This window comes from Thrips palmi, unplaced genomic scaffold, assembly GCF_012932325.1.
Source record: "Thrips palmi isolate BJ-2018 unplaced genomic scaffold, TpBJ-2018v1 HiC_scaffold_10, whole genome shotgun sequence".
NCBI classification, from domain to species: domain Eukaryota; kingdom Metazoa; phylum Arthropoda; class Insecta; order Thysanoptera; family Thripidae; genus Thrips; species Thrips palmi.
Window position 1 is genome coordinate 8765041 of NW_023144621.1, and position 18321 is coordinate 8783361.

The 18321-nt window shown below is 40.2% G+C and overlaps 5 protein-coding genes across 7 annotated transcripts; 2 read left to right on the plus strand and 3 right to left on the minus strand.

Annotated features, from left to right (window-relative positions):
* Positions 1-261: 261 nt before the first annotated feature.
* LOC117654451 (V-type proton ATPase subunit H) lies at positions 262-5079 on the minus strand. Of its 2 annotated transcripts, XM_034401088.1 has the most exons (11): positions 4882-5079; positions 4384-4465; positions 4100-4289; positions 3788-4006; positions 3088-3303; positions 2497-2702; positions 2167-2251; positions 1906-2084; positions 1593-1820; positions 1400-1513; positions 262-1317 (listed from the first exon to the last, which is right to left on the minus strand). In XM_034401088.1, exons 1-11 carry the CDS (start codon positions 4940-4942, stop codon positions 1221-1223), a joined length of 1677 nt encoding a protein of 558 aa, XP_034256979.1. In that variant the 5' UTR covers positions 4943-5079; the 3' UTR covers positions 262-1220. The 2 variants fall into 2 exon arrangements, with proteins under 2 accessions (XP_034256979.1, XP_034256980.1); XM_034401089.1 differs by lacking the exon at positions 3088-3303 and having other exon boundaries at positions 4882-5078.
* Positions 5080-5303: 224 nt separating this feature from the next.
* LOC117654454 lies at positions 5304-7524 on the plus strand. 2 transcript variants are annotated; one of them, XM_034401094.1, is made up of 10 exons: positions 5304-5513; positions 5634-5683; positions 5755-5858; positions 5939-6072; positions 6146-6349; positions 6423-6570; positions 6654-6728; positions 6811-6923; positions 7001-7131; positions 7202-7524. In XM_034401094.1, exons 2-10 carry the CDS (start codon positions 5647-5649, stop codon positions 7360-7362), a joined length of 1107 nt encoding a protein of 368 aa, XP_034256985.1. In that variant the 5' UTR covers positions 5304-5513; positions 5634-5646; the 3' UTR covers positions 7363-7524. The 2 variants fall into 2 exon arrangements, with proteins under 2 accessions (XP_034256985.1, XP_034256984.1); XM_034401093.1 differs by having other exon boundaries at positions 5304-5509.
* A 122-nt stretch (positions 7525-7646) lies between these two features.
* Positions 7647-12631, minus strand: LOC117654456 (nucleoside diphosphate kinase 6). The gene is made up of 4 exons (XM_034401096.1): positions 12450-12631; positions 9939-10081; positions 9666-9826; positions 7647-9579 (listed from the first exon to the last, which is right to left on the minus strand). Exons 1-4 carry the CDS (start codon positions 12528-12530, stop codon positions 9416-9418), a joined length of 549 nt encoding a protein of 182 aa, XP_034256987.1. The 5' UTR covers positions 12531-12631; the 3' UTR covers positions 7647-9415.
* On the minus strand, positions 10328-12660 carry LOC117654455 (ubiquitin-conjugating enzyme E2 H). The gene is made up of 2 exons (XM_034401095.1): positions 12536-12660; positions 10328-12449 (listed from the first exon to the last, which is right to left on the minus strand). Exon 2 carries the CDS (start codon positions 12353-12355, stop codon positions 11804-11806), a length of 552 nt encoding a protein of 183 aa, XP_034256986.1. The 5' UTR covers positions 12356-12449; positions 12536-12660; the 3' UTR covers positions 10328-11803.
* Positions 12661-12677: 17 nt separating this feature from the next.
* On the plus strand, positions 12678-17680 carry LOC117654453 (mitogen-activated protein kinase kinase kinase 7-like). The gene is made up of 11 exons (XM_034401091.1): positions 12678-12884; positions 13129-13363; positions 13450-13564; positions 13652-13794; positions 13884-14067; positions 14163-14275; positions 14364-14429; positions 14532-14732; positions 16656-16774; positions 16974-17135; positions 17218-17680. The coding sequence occupies exons 1-11, from the start codon at positions 12801-12803 to the stop codon at positions 17335-17337; spliced, it is 1542 nt and encodes a 513-aa protein (XP_034256982.1). The 5' UTR covers positions 12678-12800; the 3' UTR covers positions 17338-17680.
* The last annotated feature ends 641 nt before the right edge of the window (positions 17681-18321 follow it).

Sequence of the window (18321 nt, forward strand, 5' to 3'; positions counted from 1 at the left end):
AGGCAATTCAGCCAGCAGCTTTGCAGGAAGTGTTGCCTAGCCACAAATCGGCAGGCGTAGGCAGGCGCTCACCAGTGGCGATCTGATCGTCACTTCATTGAGCCACTGTACTACCATGGCTAGGCTCTCCCTCCCCCCACCTGCAAAGCGACTGCTGCGGTTGGCTGATGTTTGTGAACTAGCCGATCCTTGTCCTGGCGCAGGGGCTGCTTAGGGGCCGCGCCGCAACATGGGCCTGTTCTAAGACAGGTGTACAAAGTATTGAGGCTCATAAAATTCATATTTATTGCAGATACTGAAGATACAATTGTCTTAGTCAATACCCACTCTTATTAATTTAAGGCGCAACAAAGCAAAACTTTGTCAAAGAACAAACATAACATGATTTAACAAATTACATACATTTTCCTTTTCTTTTAAAATGCTATTATGTACAATAGATACATTTTTTCCGGTTATGATTCCTACTTACAACATAGAATACAGCTGTGACCAAACTTGAAACTGTACTCTGGAATGTAATTTCACTACTCTACAGACATTCTGAATCACCCTGCTGGGGAAACCAGCAGTTCTGATCGCTTGTTAGATGAACTTTTTAAATTTCTTTTTAATCTCATGTTCAAACAGAAGACAAGTTTCCCTTCCAGAGTAATATCAAAATGTATTTATAGATGGTAATTAAAATGAGTATAATGTGTGCTGAACCTCAGAGTTACAGATAAACAAAACACACTTCAAAAAGAAAGGCCAACCATTTTAAAAGAATGGAGCTATCTACATGAGTTGTGTCACAAATAAGACCATGGAGCACCTTTAACTGACCAACACAGAAAATAAAAGTACTGAAAAACAACTTCCGCTGATAATCTCAGCTCCGATTAATATGCCATTCTCATTTACGTAAGTACTTGTCTTGAACTAATACTGGATTGATGTGTGATCTTTGAAAGACCTAAATGGAGAGAAAAGTACACAGATATTGAAATATGAAATAGCAGAATAAAAATACTTAATTTAACTCAAGGGGAAATCAAAGAATTTACACACAAAGTTAATTAAAAGCATAAAGTACAAAATGGTGGATGCAAAGGCAAAAATTCACTGCCGAATCCCGAAATGAACATGATATAGAGTACAAACTTCATAGATTAAGAGGTTCAGCAAATCAAATGTAATGTTACAATTATTCCATTTTAATGTTGAAGCTTTGTGATGAATTATGCCTTTGCTGCTACAGCATTGCCTCCTGAAGCAGGTTTGTTTCCTTGAGTCTTGTTGTCTTGTTCCTTCTCTAGCTGTCTGCCCAGATACTCCCTGAAAAAAAAAATACAGTTAACAAACCAAAGTCTTCCATATTACAGTGAAAAAGAAAAAGTCTTTTAGGTGAAAATCATACCAGTTGTGAACCATAAGCTTTTGAACAGCCAACAAGGCCTCATAACGGACATTGGGGTCATCATGAGCCAAAAGCTGCATGACAGTTTGCTTGCCACCAAGCTGTTCAATTACACTGAAACCAAAAATAAGAAATTTAGAGCAATTTTAACTTGACACATACAGGATGTGAATTTCAGAAAGATGACACTTACTGCTTTCCTCGAGGATAGTGGCGTACATATTCACCAATATCGAAGGCAGCAACAGCAAGAACAAGGGCTTCATGACTGTTCTGAAGAAGGTGAGTCAAAATACGAAGTAGCTCATAATTTTTCTCATTGAGACGACCAGCATTCTCCCTCCAAAATTGGGCAGACCGATGCACAGGGCTCCATTCAAGACGTCCAGACTTCACCTCGGTGGCGTATTCATCAAAAGAGCTGGAATCCAAGCAGAAGTATGTTATGAGGGAACTAATTCCAAAGAAGCTTCTTCTACTGAATGAGAAATAGGAAAATAAGTTACCTCAGGTCCTGCACAGAGGCTTGTAAGCGCTCATTCAAAAATTCAATGTCGGCAACAATGTCCTCATCATCAAATTTGCGCTGCTCCAAAATACTCAGTTGCTTCAAAACCTTGCTGGAAACCATAGCCATGCAGTGATCCTTTGAGGTCTGGCTGTCAGTGGGCTTCTCAATCATGTTCTGTAATGAAAGTAAATGTTAATTGCAGGAACAGTTAAATGGATAAATCGAACAACAAGAAAAATGGGAGCAATGAACATACCCTGAATACAGCAAGGATGATACGGGTCACCTTCTCTTTCACAGAATCACTCAAGATATCAGCAAGAATGGGAATAACATTGAACCTGAAATAATCCACAAAGGTTTAGTCGAGAAATTCACTGGACTCCGAAGTCAGGAAGCAACTGGTCTGGAGTATGGACATGACCAAAGCCATACCTCTTACTGGCATGGCGAGACAAGTTCTGAGAGAACTGAGCTTCCAATTTGGATTTGGAATAAGGGACAGTCACACTTTGGGAGGATGGGGAATGTTTCGGGATTAAAGGTTGTATGAAAGCAATTAATAAGGGTGTCTAGTATCACTCACTTGTTCATTTTCTCTGCAAGAAGTGGGTTGAAGGTCAGCACCCACAAGCAGAAAACCAGCTGGTACTGAACTTGGAAGTTGACTCGGCAACGGAGGACAGAAATAATAGTGGAAATACCGTCAACAGCCACAAATGCCAAACGGTAAACATCAATGCGCAGCATCATTTGCAGGCAGCGTCCAACAGATTGGACATACTCATTGTTCTGAAAGAGAGCAAGTTTGGCTTAAGCATTGAAAATTACTTGAAACTAAAACAATTGTCATACCATAGAAAATCAAGAACATAGTTTAAGACACTGATAAACCATAAAGTAAGTACAGGTTAAAGTAAGAGTTATATCACTTATTAAAAATTTGCATGCCTTGCCAAACCATACGAGCAACTTCAGCTGTGAATTTTACGGTCAATAGACAATGCCATGCAAGTACAGCTAACCATGCAATACTTTGAACCAGGAAGATGTTCAAACATGGGTGTAGTACAAAATAGTGGAAATGAGGTTCTCTTTAAAGATTAAAACGCCTACTGTTTTGAACATGAGAGTTGATCAAGTCTGATAAACACTCATTATTTGCCTTGAAACCAACCAGCAGATACTTCTCCGAATAAACGGTAGGTGAACCACTCTCTTCTGGTGTTGAGGAGCCTTTCTGCTTTTCTAGATCAGCTTTAGCCTCTGAAGAGCCTTGCTTCCTTTCTACTTCACCTTTAGCCGCTGAAGAGCCGTGCTTCCTCTCTAGTTCACCTTTAGCCACTGAAGAGGTTTTCTTGCATTCTAGCTCAGCTTTAGCCAATTCTGTTCCCTAAGTACAACAGCCCAAAAAATGGCCAAAATCTTGAAAACTGGCAAATTTTAATTAAAAATTGTCATTTAACTACTTGCTTTAACAGCAATATTGTTGGAGAGGCGTTAGTGTAAGCCAACTAAACACATTCCTAAAACTGTTATTTTTCTAACCAAATTAAGTTCTATCTTTCTAGGGTAGTGTATTAAGCAGCACTGTAAATCCACCAATAGTCCTCTTACAAGGTATTTAAAGAGAGTGTGCATGGAAGAAAAATAAGACAGGAAGATGAGAAGGTTAACAGGCTTGAATAGAGCTATCAGTCAGTTTCAAATGAAAGAAGCCAATAAAGCGTGTGGATGCATTCTTGCAGTTACGAGAGAAATGGTTAGTTTGCTAGGTCCTATGGACATGCAATATTCTATCCTTGAAAAAAAAATTGTGGGAAATAAAATGTAAAATGTAATAACAAATTGGAAGAAGAAAAATAATGAATATTTACCTGCTGTTTCAATTGGTCTTTCAACCAAGTCAGATAGAAATGAAGATCCGACTTCTCCATCAATTCTTTGCTCCAGCATGCCATCTTTGCAATAATGCGAGCCGTCATGTTTGTGATAAATCCATCAGGGCGGTTTAATAGATTCAGGAATGGACCCCAAACTGACTCTCGCTTCTTCTGGGAATATTCACGGAAGATTTCAACACGAGAACGATCCTCCTGCAACCGAAATTCATAGTTAATGCCTCGAAATTGGTTCATATCAACTTGAAATGAGAAATTGGATTTGCGTCTTGTTGGTGAATCACTTACCTGAAGGAGATCATCAATCATGATGAGAATGTACTGGATTGTCTGATCTTTAGACACATGGCCAAGCAAGTTCAAGAAGGTCTTGGCACATTGGGTGCGGTTTTCTTTCAGAATAGCTTCACGAGTCACAGCATCAGCAGCATCCAGTGGTTTGATGAATTCGAAGTCTTCTACTGATATCATTTGCGATCTAACAAAATTCAGTCATATAAGAACCCACTGCCATTTGTTGAATAGTACTGGACACTTAATAAACCTACAGAAAGCTCACGTCAAACACTTACTGCATGTATGATTGCCAATTGATATGCTGAGCCCGTATCTCAGTGGCCTGCTGCTGTAGCCTGCTTGTAGCTGCAAGCATGTCTGAAAAAAGTAAAATTCCAGATATTACAGAAATAATTTTCATCTTGAAATGATAAAGTTTTTCAATTATTCAAAATGGTGACAGTGAACAGAACATCTAGGAGGGTCATGTCGGAATTGTCAAAGAGGAGGCACTCATGAAAACTTTTCATCTTTCATGATTAGAAAAGAAAAACTTGTTTTCTCACAGAAAACAGCTTTTTCTCTTTACAAGTCTAACCTCCAACTGTTTAACAGGAAGGTGTTAAAGGCATAGCGCGACAAAAGGAACAGAATGCAACCACAAGAGTGAATTGTCCAAAATGTCACCCCCTTAAGATTTAAGAAATAGATGGGAAAGGGGTAAAGTCTGGCGGAAGAGCCAGGAACAAAAATTAGCCTGCAAGGCATTAGTGTATGATTTTGCCACTTCTTACCTATGTTTTCCTCGGGAAGACTCGGAATCATTTCTTGGATTGACTGTCGAGGAGCAGCCATTATGGAAGAAGTGGAGCCTTCGTTCAATCAAATAGTGAAGGCAGAATTGCCTCAGAGTAAAATTTCCCGATAAGTATCACCTGTTTTGAGACTGCTGGGTCTTGTGACTGTCAGACTGTCTGCTGATCATTGCCAACCCCCATCATGCGATTGGTGGTCATTCGTATACCATTTGGTGACTGTAAAAACCATCTCAGCACCCAAATTAATTTTTTTTTTTCGAGATATAAGATGGATTGTTTTTTAAATCCTATTTACAAAACGCTATAATTAGTTCTAGATTTTCTCGCTATTATCAGCCTTTTAGTCTGGTAACAGGGTTAAGGTGGTAATCAGGAACGTCGATGGCAGCGAGCTAGAGATGAGAAATCGCTCTTCCATATCCCAGCTTTAAACTTGTATGTCAACAAACAAAACCCAAACCGTCCTGCCGTCGCGGTTTACGTCGTGTGACAGACAACAAACCATCCTGTCAGTGACATGACTTTCTTAAATTTGTTCAACTTATGGTTTAGTAGTCAAGCTTGACGCCTTTGTTACTACGGGTTAAAATTTACAATCTTGAGCGTAAGTTAGTGTTAACTCCTGTAACCTATATCTATTTTCATAAATATAATTAATATCATTATTTGAATGAAATTATATGGTTTAAAGTAACTCCTATACATGATCGTGTCATGTTCCTTCTCAGATACTGCAGCCAAATGAAAATGTCAACTTTGAAAGGATTGTTTGACCCAAGTATGTATGAATATTGTTTTGAATTTGTTAATGGATCAATGGTCATTAACGCAAATTGTTTATTTTTCTAGAACCCCGTAGTCACAGAAATTTCTTACTCGAAAATAAAAGGGACATAAAGACAAAATCAACAATCAACAGTCAAAAGCAGAAAAAGGAGGAGAATATCTCACTGGTGAGACAAAAGACTCAAAAGCGATGTGCTATTATAAACTTTACAAGTCAATGTGATCACATTCAAATTGAAAATTTCAGAAACAGAGAAGTTCACTGAGTTCTTCTAAACCAATGTCTCCCTTGGGCACGGTGATGAAGAGTTCGGCATCGGGTCAAAGACAGAAACATAGTGTTGGTCTTAACCATTCCCACTCGACGTCTCAACAAGCCAAGTATACAATTTAATTTACCGGTCATTTTACAAGTGCTATATCTATCACATTTATCTCATGTTTTCTGTTAAAGGGAGACTCCTAAGAAAATTCGGGAGTCTAAACCAATTGGAGACAGCCTGAGCTCTAAACCCACTAGCAACTCTAAAACGATGCATTATATTCTCAAAGAGAATGTCCCATTTGAATGGACAGAAGTTTGTCCATCCTTGATATCTCATAGCATATGCCATCAAGGAGTCCAGACTGACAGAGACGAAAAATACAATGAAATCCAGTAAGTAGACTCTCTTTTCCCTGCCTGTAACAAAACTAGACCATTGGACATGTTTCCTCTTTTCTTGTTCTAGTGACTCACAAGTACAAAGGCATAATATGACTGATGAGTGTGACAAGAAACATGTTCAAATCCAAAAGCATACTGCTCTCAACAAGGTTCATTCTAAGGAGGAAGATGGCTGTGAAAGCATTCATGAACTGACAGGAATTAATCTTGGTGTAGGTTTTAAGTTTGCCTTTTTTCTCCTCAAAATTTTTTGTAATCACTAATTTTTTGCTTCTATAATCATAATTTCTATCAGGATCACAGTGATGCATTGAACTGCCCTGGAGAACAGCTAGTCAGCAATGCCCCTGATAAAAAATCTTCAAATTTGGTTGGTGTCGTTTAAACTGTGTGACATAACTTATTCTAATTGTTTCAAGCTACGTAGAATCTTCTTGTCATTATGGTTGCAGGTATCAGACATAGGAAACTTAAAACTGTCTCCATCTAGAAAATCTGTATCTAATGCTAAATTACCTGCCACCACAATGAACCCCCCTCCTTATAAAAAGGGAGTTGTTCCTGGGTAAGTTATTTGATTTGAAATTACAATCAAACAATTGAAAGTAAGCATTATTAGTCTTCATTTTTTTCTCTCGGAAGGTACTTAAGCAAGAGAAAGACAGAAGCGTTGGCTTCAGCTCGTGCCAAAGAAGTAGATCCCAACTGTCCCTTGGGCCACATAGTGATGCCTGATGATGAGCGAAGAGAAACACTTGACATGATTTTAAAAAGTATGTTCTGCTCATGAGTTTTGATTTCTTAGGTTTGCAGTGTGTAGCTACATTCAATGTCTTGTTCTAGATTACAATCACCTCATTGCTGAACTCAACAAGATACCAGTACGTACTGACACGCTAAAAATGAAACAAAGGAAGATTGAGATAGAGAAACAACTTGATAAATTAGAAGAAGGAATACGAATATTTTCTAGATCAAAGGTCTATGTAAAGTTGGATGCTTGAAACTGCCATTTCATGTGGTTACAATTTTTATTTACCTGTTAACTTGATAATTATGTTCAATGAATTTATTCTACATATTGGATGGCCACATAATATTGTTACTGTACCTGCTTATTTGTTCACTGCCGACTGTAGAGTCAATAAAAGTACTCATTGAGACCCTTTGTGTGTGTGTGTGTGTATATGTGTTAGTGGCCTTAATGAGAGAGAGCTATAAGGCTGCAAGGCATTCAAACTGCTCAATATGATAGTTAACATTGGGAAAAGGGAAATGTTATGAACAATTACAGGACAAGCATACACTTTTATTATAGCCGTTCTCTATGTCATCAGTTATGTACTTACACATTTTCATCAGCAAAAAATATAAAATACAAACCACAACAACTCTATTATTGAACATACCTACACATACATAGATCTGTGAATAGATATCATCTCTACCTGGGTCGTGATGAAACCATGACTGTCACCAGCAGATAACAAAGACCACATAGACAGGGCCCAACAGCAAATAGAAACACAATTACAAAAAGAAAAACATTTGAAGGATATGATAGGGTGCCTTTGCAATAGGGAAAGATCACACAAATTTGCGGAATCAAAAAAGGGAGAGGAAATGACCTAATAAACCTTTAAAAGTAACTGAGAGTAAAACTAGATATTGTAAAGAAAAGAAAGCAGTTATCTGACGACTACCATTTAACTTAGGGGGAGGGATGCTAAATTTGGGACATATCTAATGGGTTGGAAGTTATGTAGCGCCACATATTTTGTAGAAAGAACTAAAAAGGTTAACGAGAACCATCTGATCCACACCAAAGATGTAACATTTCTTTTTAAAAATTACCCCAATGAAAATTATTGCATAAGCTCATATACATGAATGTGCATTATATATTTATAGATTTGTACAAAACTATAATGTGAAAGAACTCTGCTCCAGTGAGCAGTTTGCTTGTAACCCAGGATAATTGTAGCTTTCTGCTACATGGCACACAAATTGAAAATTTGATAGAGAAACTATTGTGAGTCTTAATAGAATACAACTAAGCTATCATTCTCACCTACACAACAGGAAAGAAAGGAAATAATTTCTGAACTACTGTTATATCAAATATGGAGATACGAGAAATTGTACATCGCCAATGTGACGCACATCAATAACCAAATTTAAATTTTACCACGGAAATTGGAAGACCAGAGTTTACCTGATGCTCCCTGAACTCAGAATATGAAATCATAAACCACTAAGCATCACATTCAGCTAGACCAGGATGGAAAAGAACTTGGCTACAGGGTATTCCAGAAGGTCCTGGCAGTAATTCTTGTTAAGTACTAGACATTAAATTAACACACAAGAATAAGTATTACACATGCATAGAAATTTACTTGATTGCTTCAGGTTTTGTTTGCAATTTGATGTATGTGGTAGTTTGCGCCAGTGATGGCTCAACAAAGGTCTGCTTCATTTACAGGATGATGTTTTTTTTTACATAACATATCTACAGAATACTAGGGAAAAATTTTAGATAAAGAAAGTTATACTGACATTCCTTTCTTTCCTACACATGCACACTCATCCACAATACCCAAAAGTCTCATGACACAATTAAAATAGAGAATTTTTTTTATTAGTGTTTGAAAATTATTATTGCAAGAGGTTGTGAAGAAATGGTAACTCAGTTTTCAAAAGCCCACAAAATATTTTTTTAAAATATTCACTGTTGACAAGAAGACTCACAAACAAAAGGATATAGTAGTGGGCATACTAAAGTATAAGAAAGGGGAGGATTAACTTCCAAATGATTTTTGGCCCACCACTCAACTTCTGAAAATTTGATCACAAAAAAGAAATAATGAACCCAGAAGATCGCTTCCAGCAACCTTTTTTTTTTTACAGATCTCCTTTGTGTGGTACTAAAGTTAATTCAGTTCGATTATACAGCTCAATCCAGTTAAGTCTGATAGAATTCAAGAACTGTCTTGCTTGCATATTGATCTGAGAAGAAAATATTGGACATTGATTTTGCGTTCAAAGCACCATAGAAATTTAAGCTACAGGTTGTGATGACTTCACAGTGTAATGGACAAATTGACTCTTATCAAAACCTACTTTTCCCGCTCTAAAATAAGGCTCCTCTTCCTGAAACCACTCCTCATGGTTAAAGTTGGGGAAAAACACAGACATTTCTCTAAAAGCTGATTTGACGGAGTCTGGAAAGAAACAGACAAACATTAAAATTGGTAACAACAATATGAACTTTAGCTTCAAGAAGAGAAGAGTGCAAGATAACCATCACCTGATCCATGAGTTGCATTCCTGGTATCAGTGAGTCCATATTCAGCTCTTATGGTACCAGGGGCAGAGTAAACAGCTTGATAGACTTTAGTAGGACCCATAAGCTCTCGCCATTTTTTGATTGCATCCTCTCTAGCTAAGATATAAACTTCAGATGGACCACTGCAAAGTAAAATGAAGATACAGAATAAGTAAAACAATAGACATATAAAAGAAACTGACACAAAATGAACTTTTGGACTCAACAGAGGCTGAGAATGAGAGAAGCACTGACCTACACATAAATGTGAGTAAACGATTGTAGAAGAAACGGCCTTCATGCTCTGCATAGAACTCTGCCGCCTGATGCTTTGAAATGGTTGTTCTTGTTGACTTGACCACTTGAAATCCATTGTCAATAATGCAATTTCTCACACTCTACAGCAAAAAAAATAAAAGAAGTGCCTTTATCGGTCATTTGTCCAAAAAACTGTGATTTTATATATGTCACACAGAAAAGCAAATATAATGAATGTTCATTGGAATTTTGAGATTTCACTGTCATAGGTGGCTTTGACCAATCGAACAACAGACTTTAAAATGAGGGAAGCTGGTACAGTGGTGGATGTCTCAATTATGTATCTAGAAAACTAGAAATTAAACAGTAAACCTTAACTCTTAGTCTACAGGTCATTAATTTCTTTTAAACATTTTATTGCTAAATAGAAGTTTGACTGCAAGCCCAGAAACAAAGAAGTAACAAAGAACTTAACATTATTTTTTAGATTACAGAGAAAACGGCAAGCAAGAATGTGACACTTGCGAAAGCTTTATACAAATGTGATCATGAAGGCCATCTCTGGTTAAAAAAAAAACGGGGAGAAGAGGGGGCGAGAATTCACAATCTAGAAGATTTAAGAGAGAAAAAAACAGAACATGTTCATCAATTGAAGGTGAGCAACATAACATCTCTTTGGTAGCTAGGTCTGACAACAAACTGTAATTAGCTTCCATAAGAAAATAGTATGTGGGACAGAGCAATGTAAACAGAAGCAACTCCAAACTATAATATAATGTACAATCCTTCCTTAGAACAGACTTTAAAGAATAAAAATATAATATCTTTGACAACAAAAGAAAAAATTGCCAAAAGATCAAATGACACAAATTTCATAAATTTGTGATTGTAATCTGTTAAACAGCAAGCATTAAAACTATATACAATATTTCAAATTTAATTGATAACACTTCAAAACAGACATTGTTCCCCATCTCTAAGACAAATACCATAAGATCTCCCAAATTAGAAGCAATTCAATTTTCCTGTCCTATGTCCCATCTGTACCAACACCAAAGAAACCAAATTGCTGTGATGGGTTTCTGCTGTTGACTTTGATTTTCAAATGATCAAGCTTGCCAGAGCAAGAAAAGAAGGAAAAGAAGAAAACAAGAAGGAAACACAAGTTGATGCCCTTGCGCGGAAACCCAGAACATGACCTTTCTGATCAAGAAGATAACACAAGAAGCTGAAGTCAATCGACATACAAAGAAACACAATGCTGAATAATAATTATGGGAGAAGATGGAACATAGGCAGATGTGCACACATAAAACAAAAAAGTTTGACATCAGAAAAAAGAAAAAAAGCATGCCACGAAAGATAACTGGAAACTATATCAAATCAAATTTCCAATTCAAGCTTAAAAGGCTATGAATGCATGAGCCGAATTTGACGGGAATATTAGAACAGAACCAGTGGCAATTTTGAACTTAACATACATTAAATGGCCTTTCATTCCTAAAACAGCTAAAAGTTAGCCCCACATATAAACTAAACTAGATTTTTCTGTCTAAATTTTATACCAAATAATGAAGGAAGTTCATTAAGAGGAGGCAAATGAGTAACTGTTTCAGTATGCACAAAGGTGGGTCTCTTTGAGTCAAAGAAATTTAGGAGATGTTAAGGTATGGATTCTCCCAATGTCCCACCACCCAAAATGCATGTGGAGCATGCGAAAGCAAGTTGAAGTCACCATCTGCTTTCTGTTGTTGCTACTTCACAACAAAGGGCATCACAGTAGAGGCTCATCTTAAAATATAGAATTTCACGTCACAATCAATATCACAAGAAAATGTTGAGTGGGGAAGGACAATGTCCTGTTATAACTCCATGTCTTGAACTTCATCCTCACTGAAGTCAGAGAGGGAGGATTCACTGTCTGAAGAGGCTCCCTCTTGCTCTTGCTCTTTGAGAGCTTCTTCAGTGGCATATTTGCGTACATACTCTTGCACTTTCTTCCTGTATTCTTCTGGTTTATGGAGGAACATAGCAGCAGCATCACCATTGAGGGGATCAATGGGATTGGGGTATGCCAATAACTGTGGCAAAAATGACTCAAAGATATTTGACAGGTCATAAAGGGCTGTCCAAGCTTGATTGATGACATCCAAGCACACAGTACCAGACACCTCATCGATATTTGGGTGGTACACTTTGTTCATGAAGCCAATGGATGGTGACTTGAAGGGATAGTGCTCTGGAAGATGCACTCTCACCTTCCATAGCCCCCCTTCATATGGAGTACCCCTTGGCCCATAAAATTTGACACAAAATTCGTTCAGTCCACCAAGGATTGTAACTTCATGTTTGCTTTCAATCAGCTTGATAACGTCAGTGTCCATACGACGTTTACCAGCACTAGGAGAAGACATGATGACCTTTCCAAAATTGACTTGGTTCTTTGTTTACTCTAAACTCGATCTTAGCACAGACAATGGCGAACTAGGCCAATAGTTGCGTCATAACCTGGAAAACGTGAGGCACTTTGGTGATATGGGGCTTCAGGATGGCCAAGGTGAGTTGACAACACGTTTGGCAATTACTCATCGTACAGTAGACTCGTCGAGTTGAGGTAAATAACAATTTCTACCACTACGATGAATCCGTGGAATCCATATTTTCAGGGTCTTAACTTACTAAGCCTTCTAGAACCAAGAAGGGTTTGGCACACTGCGCGGTCAGCTGTTTTTGACACTGATCTACAAGGCAGTAGAGAATGGCGTCAGCTGTCGTCTGCAGTGCAACAAAGTTTTGATATTTTGAACTCGACATTGCGTTTATCGTATTTTGACAGCTATGTAATGGTGACGTTAAGTAATGGCGAGCCACGACGGATCAAGTCCTCAACAGCCTTTTGCTGACTACAACCGTATCGACGTCTCTGAAATTAAATTCATACAGGTAGGCTGTCAGCATCTTAGGCCTAATGGTTGATTCATCAAAGAAATGCTCATGATTATTGGATTATTTCTTTAATCATTGTAAAAATGTATTTGTTTGAGTGAAGCTGTAATTTTTGTTTCTGGTTTAGGTTTTCACTTACTTTCTTTGTAGTCGCATAACCTCCACCTCTAGAGACTATTTGGTGTTTTCTTTTGTGTCTTTGTTGAGCTCAGCACTGTTTCTGCATTTCGTTTGGTTGCAGGTTGTTGGTAAAGGTTCATTTGGTGTGGTGCACAAAGGAATATGGAGAGGCAAAAATGTAGCTGTAAAGAGAATAGAAACCGAGGCAGAGCGTCAAGCTTTCACAGTCGAGGTTCATCAACTCTCCAGAGTTTCCCATAAAAATATTGTAAAACTCTATGGAGCTTGCATAGATGACCAAAGGAATCCCGTATGTCTTGTAATGGAATATGCAGAGGGGGGATCTCTGTATAATGGTAATTGCAGTCTGCCTGTGCACAGCTTATAAAGTAGTATCCAAGTTTCTAGTAAAATGTTTACAAACCTGCAATTGTGATTTCAGTTTTACATGGAAGGTTTCAAAGATATACTGCTGGCCACGCCATAAGCTGGGCACTTCAATGTGCATGTGGTGTCTCTTACCTTCATAACATGAAACCCAAAGCTCTTATCCACCGGTATATATTCGTGTTTTAGACCTTTACATACTTACTGAATGAATCTTTCAAATTTACCTTTTGAAAACATTCAATTTTTTTTTCCAGGGATCTGAAATCTCCAAATCTTTTATTGGTTTTAGGAGGCAAATTGTTAAAAATATGTGATTTTGGTACTGCATGTGATAAAAGCACATATATGACAAACAATAAAGGCAGTGCTGCTTGGATGGCTCCAGAAGTTTTTGAAGGTAAGAAACTTTGTGTGTATGTTCTACTTGGTTTTGAATTTTAAAACATCAAGTCCTCTAACGTCTCTTCTGACTGTCATCATTCACAGGAAGCCAATATACAGAGAAGTGTGATGTTTATAGTTGGGGTATTATTCTCTGGGAGGTTCTGAGCAGGCGGAAACCCTTTCAAGAGAGTGGCAATGCCTTCCGTATTTTGTGGGAGGTTCATAAAGGGCGGCGACCTCCTCAGATTCAAAATTGCCCAAAGCCTGTGGAAGAAATAATGACAAGGTAATTATGAACCCTTTGAATGCTGTCAAAGCTCGCTCTTGCTCCCAACATTATTAAAATTATTCTTTGCTTTTTTTGTCTCGTGTTTTTATTAGGTGCTGGGATAAGGATCCAAACATGAGACCTTCCATGGATTACGTAGTTAGTTACATGTCAAAACTAATTAATTTCTTTGGGAATTATGATTCGCCTATTGAAAACTTATCAGGTTTGTCAATATGTAGTCTTTCAACAAAATATTGCATCATTACTAGGCTCATTACCAAAAACAAACAATGGTATTGTTTATGTTACAGAACAAGAAATTATTGAAGAAGAGTATGAAGAGGCTGAAGATTCCTATATAACGGGTCAGCACACTGGTAGGGACCTTGTTTTATCATTTTCTGTGAGGCAAACTTTTACTAGGAACGCAAACTTTTACTGGGAGCTTCAGTTTTATTTTTATTTTTTCTTTGTTTCAGGTGCAACACTATCCTCTAGTACAAATGGTATCAATACTGATTCCTCCCAGCGACGAGTGCCTCCTATGCCTAGTAACTCAGATATTAGTAATTTTTCACCATTGACAATAGATGTTGGTCCTGTTTCTGAAGGACCTGAACTGATCTTTGTGGACCGACCTAACAGTCAAACCTCTTCAATAGACATGACATCACAGCAACGTACGTAAAGTCAGCATTTGTATGGGACTTTAATTTATTGTGGAGATTGCTTTACCATAGTAATCTCATTGGTTGTATTGTATTTTATTTCTTTTGTTTTGATGTAATTTTGAAAAGGATTAGTTAATCGTGTAGAAGGGACAGGCATTTGGGGGGTGGGGGATGGTGTGTATGTGTGTGTGTGTAAAGGGGGGGGGGTAATCTTGGGTAATCATTCCCCGAATCCTTCTTCAGCGCTCAGGAATCTGGGAAAGACCTAAAATTTGACTATAGCCTTGTCTTTTTTTTTTTCGTGCGGATCTCGGTTTTCAACGTTTGCGTAGATTTAAGTTGTAATCTCACCGCAGAAAAACTGGTTTGTTTCTCCCCTTTCTTGAAACACCTGGAATTGGTAAAGAAAGTTTGGGTGGACGCCCTGTCGTTGCGGTCGTGGGTAGGGTGGGCAGCCCCTCCCGACGCGAGGCCGAGGCCCGAGGCAAGCCTGAGGCGTGCGCGGAAGGAGGAAGGAGCAAGGACGCGCAGTTGGCCGTGTGGCCGTGCCCCGGGCCGGGCCCTGCCCTCCCTGCTCCCTGTCCCCATCGGGGAGAGTGGGATGGGACCGGGACGGGACGGCCCCCTGAACATCCCCATCCCCTTGCTGGTGCTGTGAGTCACGCGGACCGTTTTAGCGCCGCCGTGCCCTGGCGTGCCCTGGCCTGCGTGGCGTGCCACGGTGTGCGTCGCGGTGGTTTGTTTGGCTGCACCGTTTCTTCGGATCGTCGTCGTCGCGCCGGGGCCGCCTAGGGCTGTCCGCTGGGGCAGCTAGCGCTTTCGGACGTGTCCAAGCGGGGCCGGCAGGGGCAGGCCAGGGCAGGCCAGGGCAGGCCAGAAAGGACCCCGCCGCCGAGGCGAGGCAGGGCGAGGCAGGCTCCGCTCAGTCCTCGTGGCCAGGCTGTCAGTGCTCTCTACCGGGGTCCCAGCCGCCCCTCGCTGCGCGCGTCCTGCTAGACTCCAGGCTCACGCGGCCTGCCCCGTGCCCGCCATGTCTTGTGCGACCACGCACCGCACTTTCCACTGCCACTGGGTCGTGCTGAGTGAGTGTCCTCGTCCCGCTACCCCGCAGGACTGCCTGCAGCATGCACTCCATGGGCGTTGCATGCGTCATCGTGACCGACGGTGACCGACGACTCCCAGGAGGTCCTGTCCTGAGTCTTGGGGGACAAAGGGCATCCGTCTGCACGGGGAAAGTGCCGCCTTGAATTCCGAGGGAATGCCTTGGTTTTATTTCCAAGAGTTTGAGTGAATTTTCGAAGTTGTCCAAAATGATTATTTTGCTTTGCAGAAATTGATTCGTTTCGATAAAACAAGTCATAAGTTGAGATGAAAAATCAAAAAAATATGAAACAAAAAATTTGAAAAATTGCCAGATAGGACTATTAAGTACTTTTAAGGTTCAATAACTTTTTTGTTTCTCACCCAAACCTGCACGACATGCGTTTACATTTTTTGTTTGTTTTGTCAAGATGGATACATTTCTGTACAGAAATACCAATTCGGACAACTTTGAAAATTCACTCAAACTCAGCACTTTTACCGTGCGCTGCCTTCCCTGCAGTGTCCTGCAGGTGGTGGGGGCCCTTGCTTTGTTCAGCCGGGGGCCCTTCTCCCAAGGGACCCTCCCAGCCGCCCTGCCGCCGCCAGGCCCGCCAGGAACCCCTTCACCCCTTGGACGGAAACCAGATGGGATGACGTTGTTGTGCGGGCCAGTGGCCACTGCCAGTGGCTGCAGTAGTTTATATCCCCCTCGCACTCACCACTCGCTTTCGTGGCGAGTCGGGACGGGAGTCGGCCGCTCTTGGCTTTGGCCGCGAAGCCGCCGCACATTGGGCCTCGCTCGCCGCCGCCGCCTCGCCTCTCGCCTCAATGTCCCTCGTGTTGTTGCAGCCAGCGCCCAGGAGGAGGTGGACAACGTGCACTTGATGCTGGACAACCAGCAGCTGCGGCCGGTGGAGCCCAACCCCAGCTGCCCGCAGTCCATGCAGATCTTCCAGGAACACAAGCAGGTGAGCGGAGTGGAACGGCAGAACGTAGCGCCTGCGTTACGCCTGCGGTGGAGAGGGTAGGCAACCCGCCGCCCTGGCTGCGTGGAGCTGGAGGGAGTTGCCTACCTCCCATTACCATTACCATTAAGGGCTAGACCGGCGGCAGGCTCCGGCTGTTCCAAAGCCCCACCTGACACTCACTCGTCGGTTGTTTTCTCAGCTGGCGCAGGAGTACTTGAAGGTGCAGACGCAGATGGCCTACCTGTCACAGAACAAGGACTACCTGATGGAGAAGCTGAGCGAGGCGGAGGGCCTGAGTCAGCTCGACCAGCAGGACATGGAGGAGCAGCAGGAAGTGCTGCGAGAGCTAACCAGCCAGAAGGTAGCCAGACAGGGACCAGCTCTTGCATTCTGTTTGGCTGTTTCCCAATTTTATAACTTTTCTTTTTTGTACTGTGCTGCAGGAAAGCCTAGTTCAGCAGCATCGGAATCTGCAGCGACAGTTGGAGCTCATGAGACACAATAGAAGCAACAACCATGAAGATGGGTGGGTGGTTGTCCCACATCTGGATCCAGGTGCTTAGGTGGATCTTTGTCTACTCTAGTCAAATGCCGCTTTATCTCGCCCTATGAAATCATTCCATTAATTGTACTTTTAATCAGCCACTGTGTGCTCTGAGGATGAATCTGTGCTGTGTATTTATTTATGTTACTTTTATAGTGTGACTTTGTATGTTGATTGATTGGAATTAAGTCACCAGAGTCATCAAGATTTCTACAGTAAAATGGCTTTGATAACAAAAATATACTTTTTTTTAAAAAAAAAAAAAAGCTTTTTGGAAATAGCTTTTATTTTACTATATATATCATAAGGAAATGACAACAAATATCCAAAATCAAAGGACAATAAAAAGTTAGTCTGCTGAATATCGTTCATTACGGCTCATTGTGTGGAGTTTTAAAAAACCACTTATGTGTCACATCAATTTTTTTGCTTGAGTTGTTTCATTTCCCTTGATGCCTATTGCCTATTTTTAGAATATTAAATTATGTAACACTAAAACACCTTTCAACTATTGTTCATTGGGGAGACACTTTGGGAATCATAATTTTTATTTGATGCAATTTGTGATACTGAAGCATGGCCTGTGTAGTGAGTATGAGTAGAGTAATGGAGGAGCTTTGATCCTTAGATACACTATTCTAGATTGTTGTTTCTATTAAAATACTTTTCCAAATAAAATTGACCATTTATTTTTATTTACATTTGCAATACACCTGCAGTTCACACTGGTCAGTTGTCTATTAGTGGATGTGTTGTTGAGTTCACTCTGAGAGGAAACTCACCTAGGTTGTGGAAAGCCTATTGCCTACATATCGCCTGCCAATGCCAGGTAAGGAGGGGGGGGGGGAATGCGAAATATTTTCTCATAGGGAAGACAACTCAGCAGGGACCACACCACAAGAAAGTTATATCGGCCACAAGTTGGCAAAGAACTCAACAGTTTCAGATTTTTCTGGACAAGATAAAAAATCAATTACTACTCTGAACAAATATACTTAGCACA

Excerpts from the sequence above, each read along its gene's own strand:
- LOC117654454 (XM_034401094.1), top strand. The coding sequence starts at position 5,647 with ATGAAAATGTCAACTTTGAAAGGATTGTTTGACCCAA. Across the intron at positions 5,684-5,754 it reads GAAAGGATTGTTTGACCCAA|AACCCCGTAGTCACAGAAAT; the intron begins GTATGTATGAAT and ends TTATTTTTCTAG. Across the intron at positions 7,132-7,201 it reads ACTTGACATGATTTTAAAAA|ATTACAATCACCTCATTGCT; the intron begins GTATGTTCTGCT and ends GTCTTGTTCTAG.
- LOC117654455 (XM_034401095.1), bottom strand. The coding sequence starts at position 12,355 with ATGTCTTCTCCTAGTGCTGGTAAACGTCGTATGGACACTGACGTTATC.
- LOC117654456 (XM_034401096.1), bottom strand. The coding sequence starts at position 12,530 with ATGAGTAATTGCCAAACGTGTTGTCAACTCACCTTGGCCATCCTGAAG. Across the intron at positions 10,082-12,449 it reads AAGTGCCTCACGTTTTCCAG|AGTGTGAGAAATTGCATTAT; the intron begins GTTATGACGCAA and ends TTTTTGCTGTAG. Across the intron at positions 9,580-9,665 it reads GAATGCAACTCATGGATCAG|ACTCCGTCAAATCAGCTTTT; the intron begins GTGATGGTTATC and ends GTTTCTTTCCAG.
- LOC117654451 (XM_034401088.1), bottom strand. The coding sequence starts at position 4,942 with ATGGCTGCTCCTCGACAGTCAATCCAAGAAATGATTCCGAGTCTTCCC. Across the intron at positions 2,252-2,496 it reads CTTGCAGAGAAAATGAACAA|GTTCAATGTTATTCCCATTC; the intron begins GTGAGTGATACT and ends GGATTATTTCAG. Across the intron at positions 1,821-1,905 it reads GCCTCTGTGCAGGACCTGAG|CTCTTTTGATGAATACGCCA; the intron begins GTAACTTATTTT and ends CTTGGATTCCAG.
- LOC117654453 (XM_034401091.1), top strand. The coding sequence starts at position 12,801 with ATGGCGAGCCACGACGGATCAAGTCCTCAACAGCCTTTTGCTGACTAC. Across the intron at positions 12,885-13,128 it reads CTGAAATTAAATTCATACAG|GTTGTTGGTAAAGGTTCATT; the intron begins GTAGGCTGTCAG and ends GTTTGGTTGCAG. Across the intron at positions 14,430-14,531 it reads TATAACGGGTCAGCACACTG|GTGCAACACTATCCTCTAGT; the intron begins GTAGGGACCTTG and ends TCTTTGTTTCAG.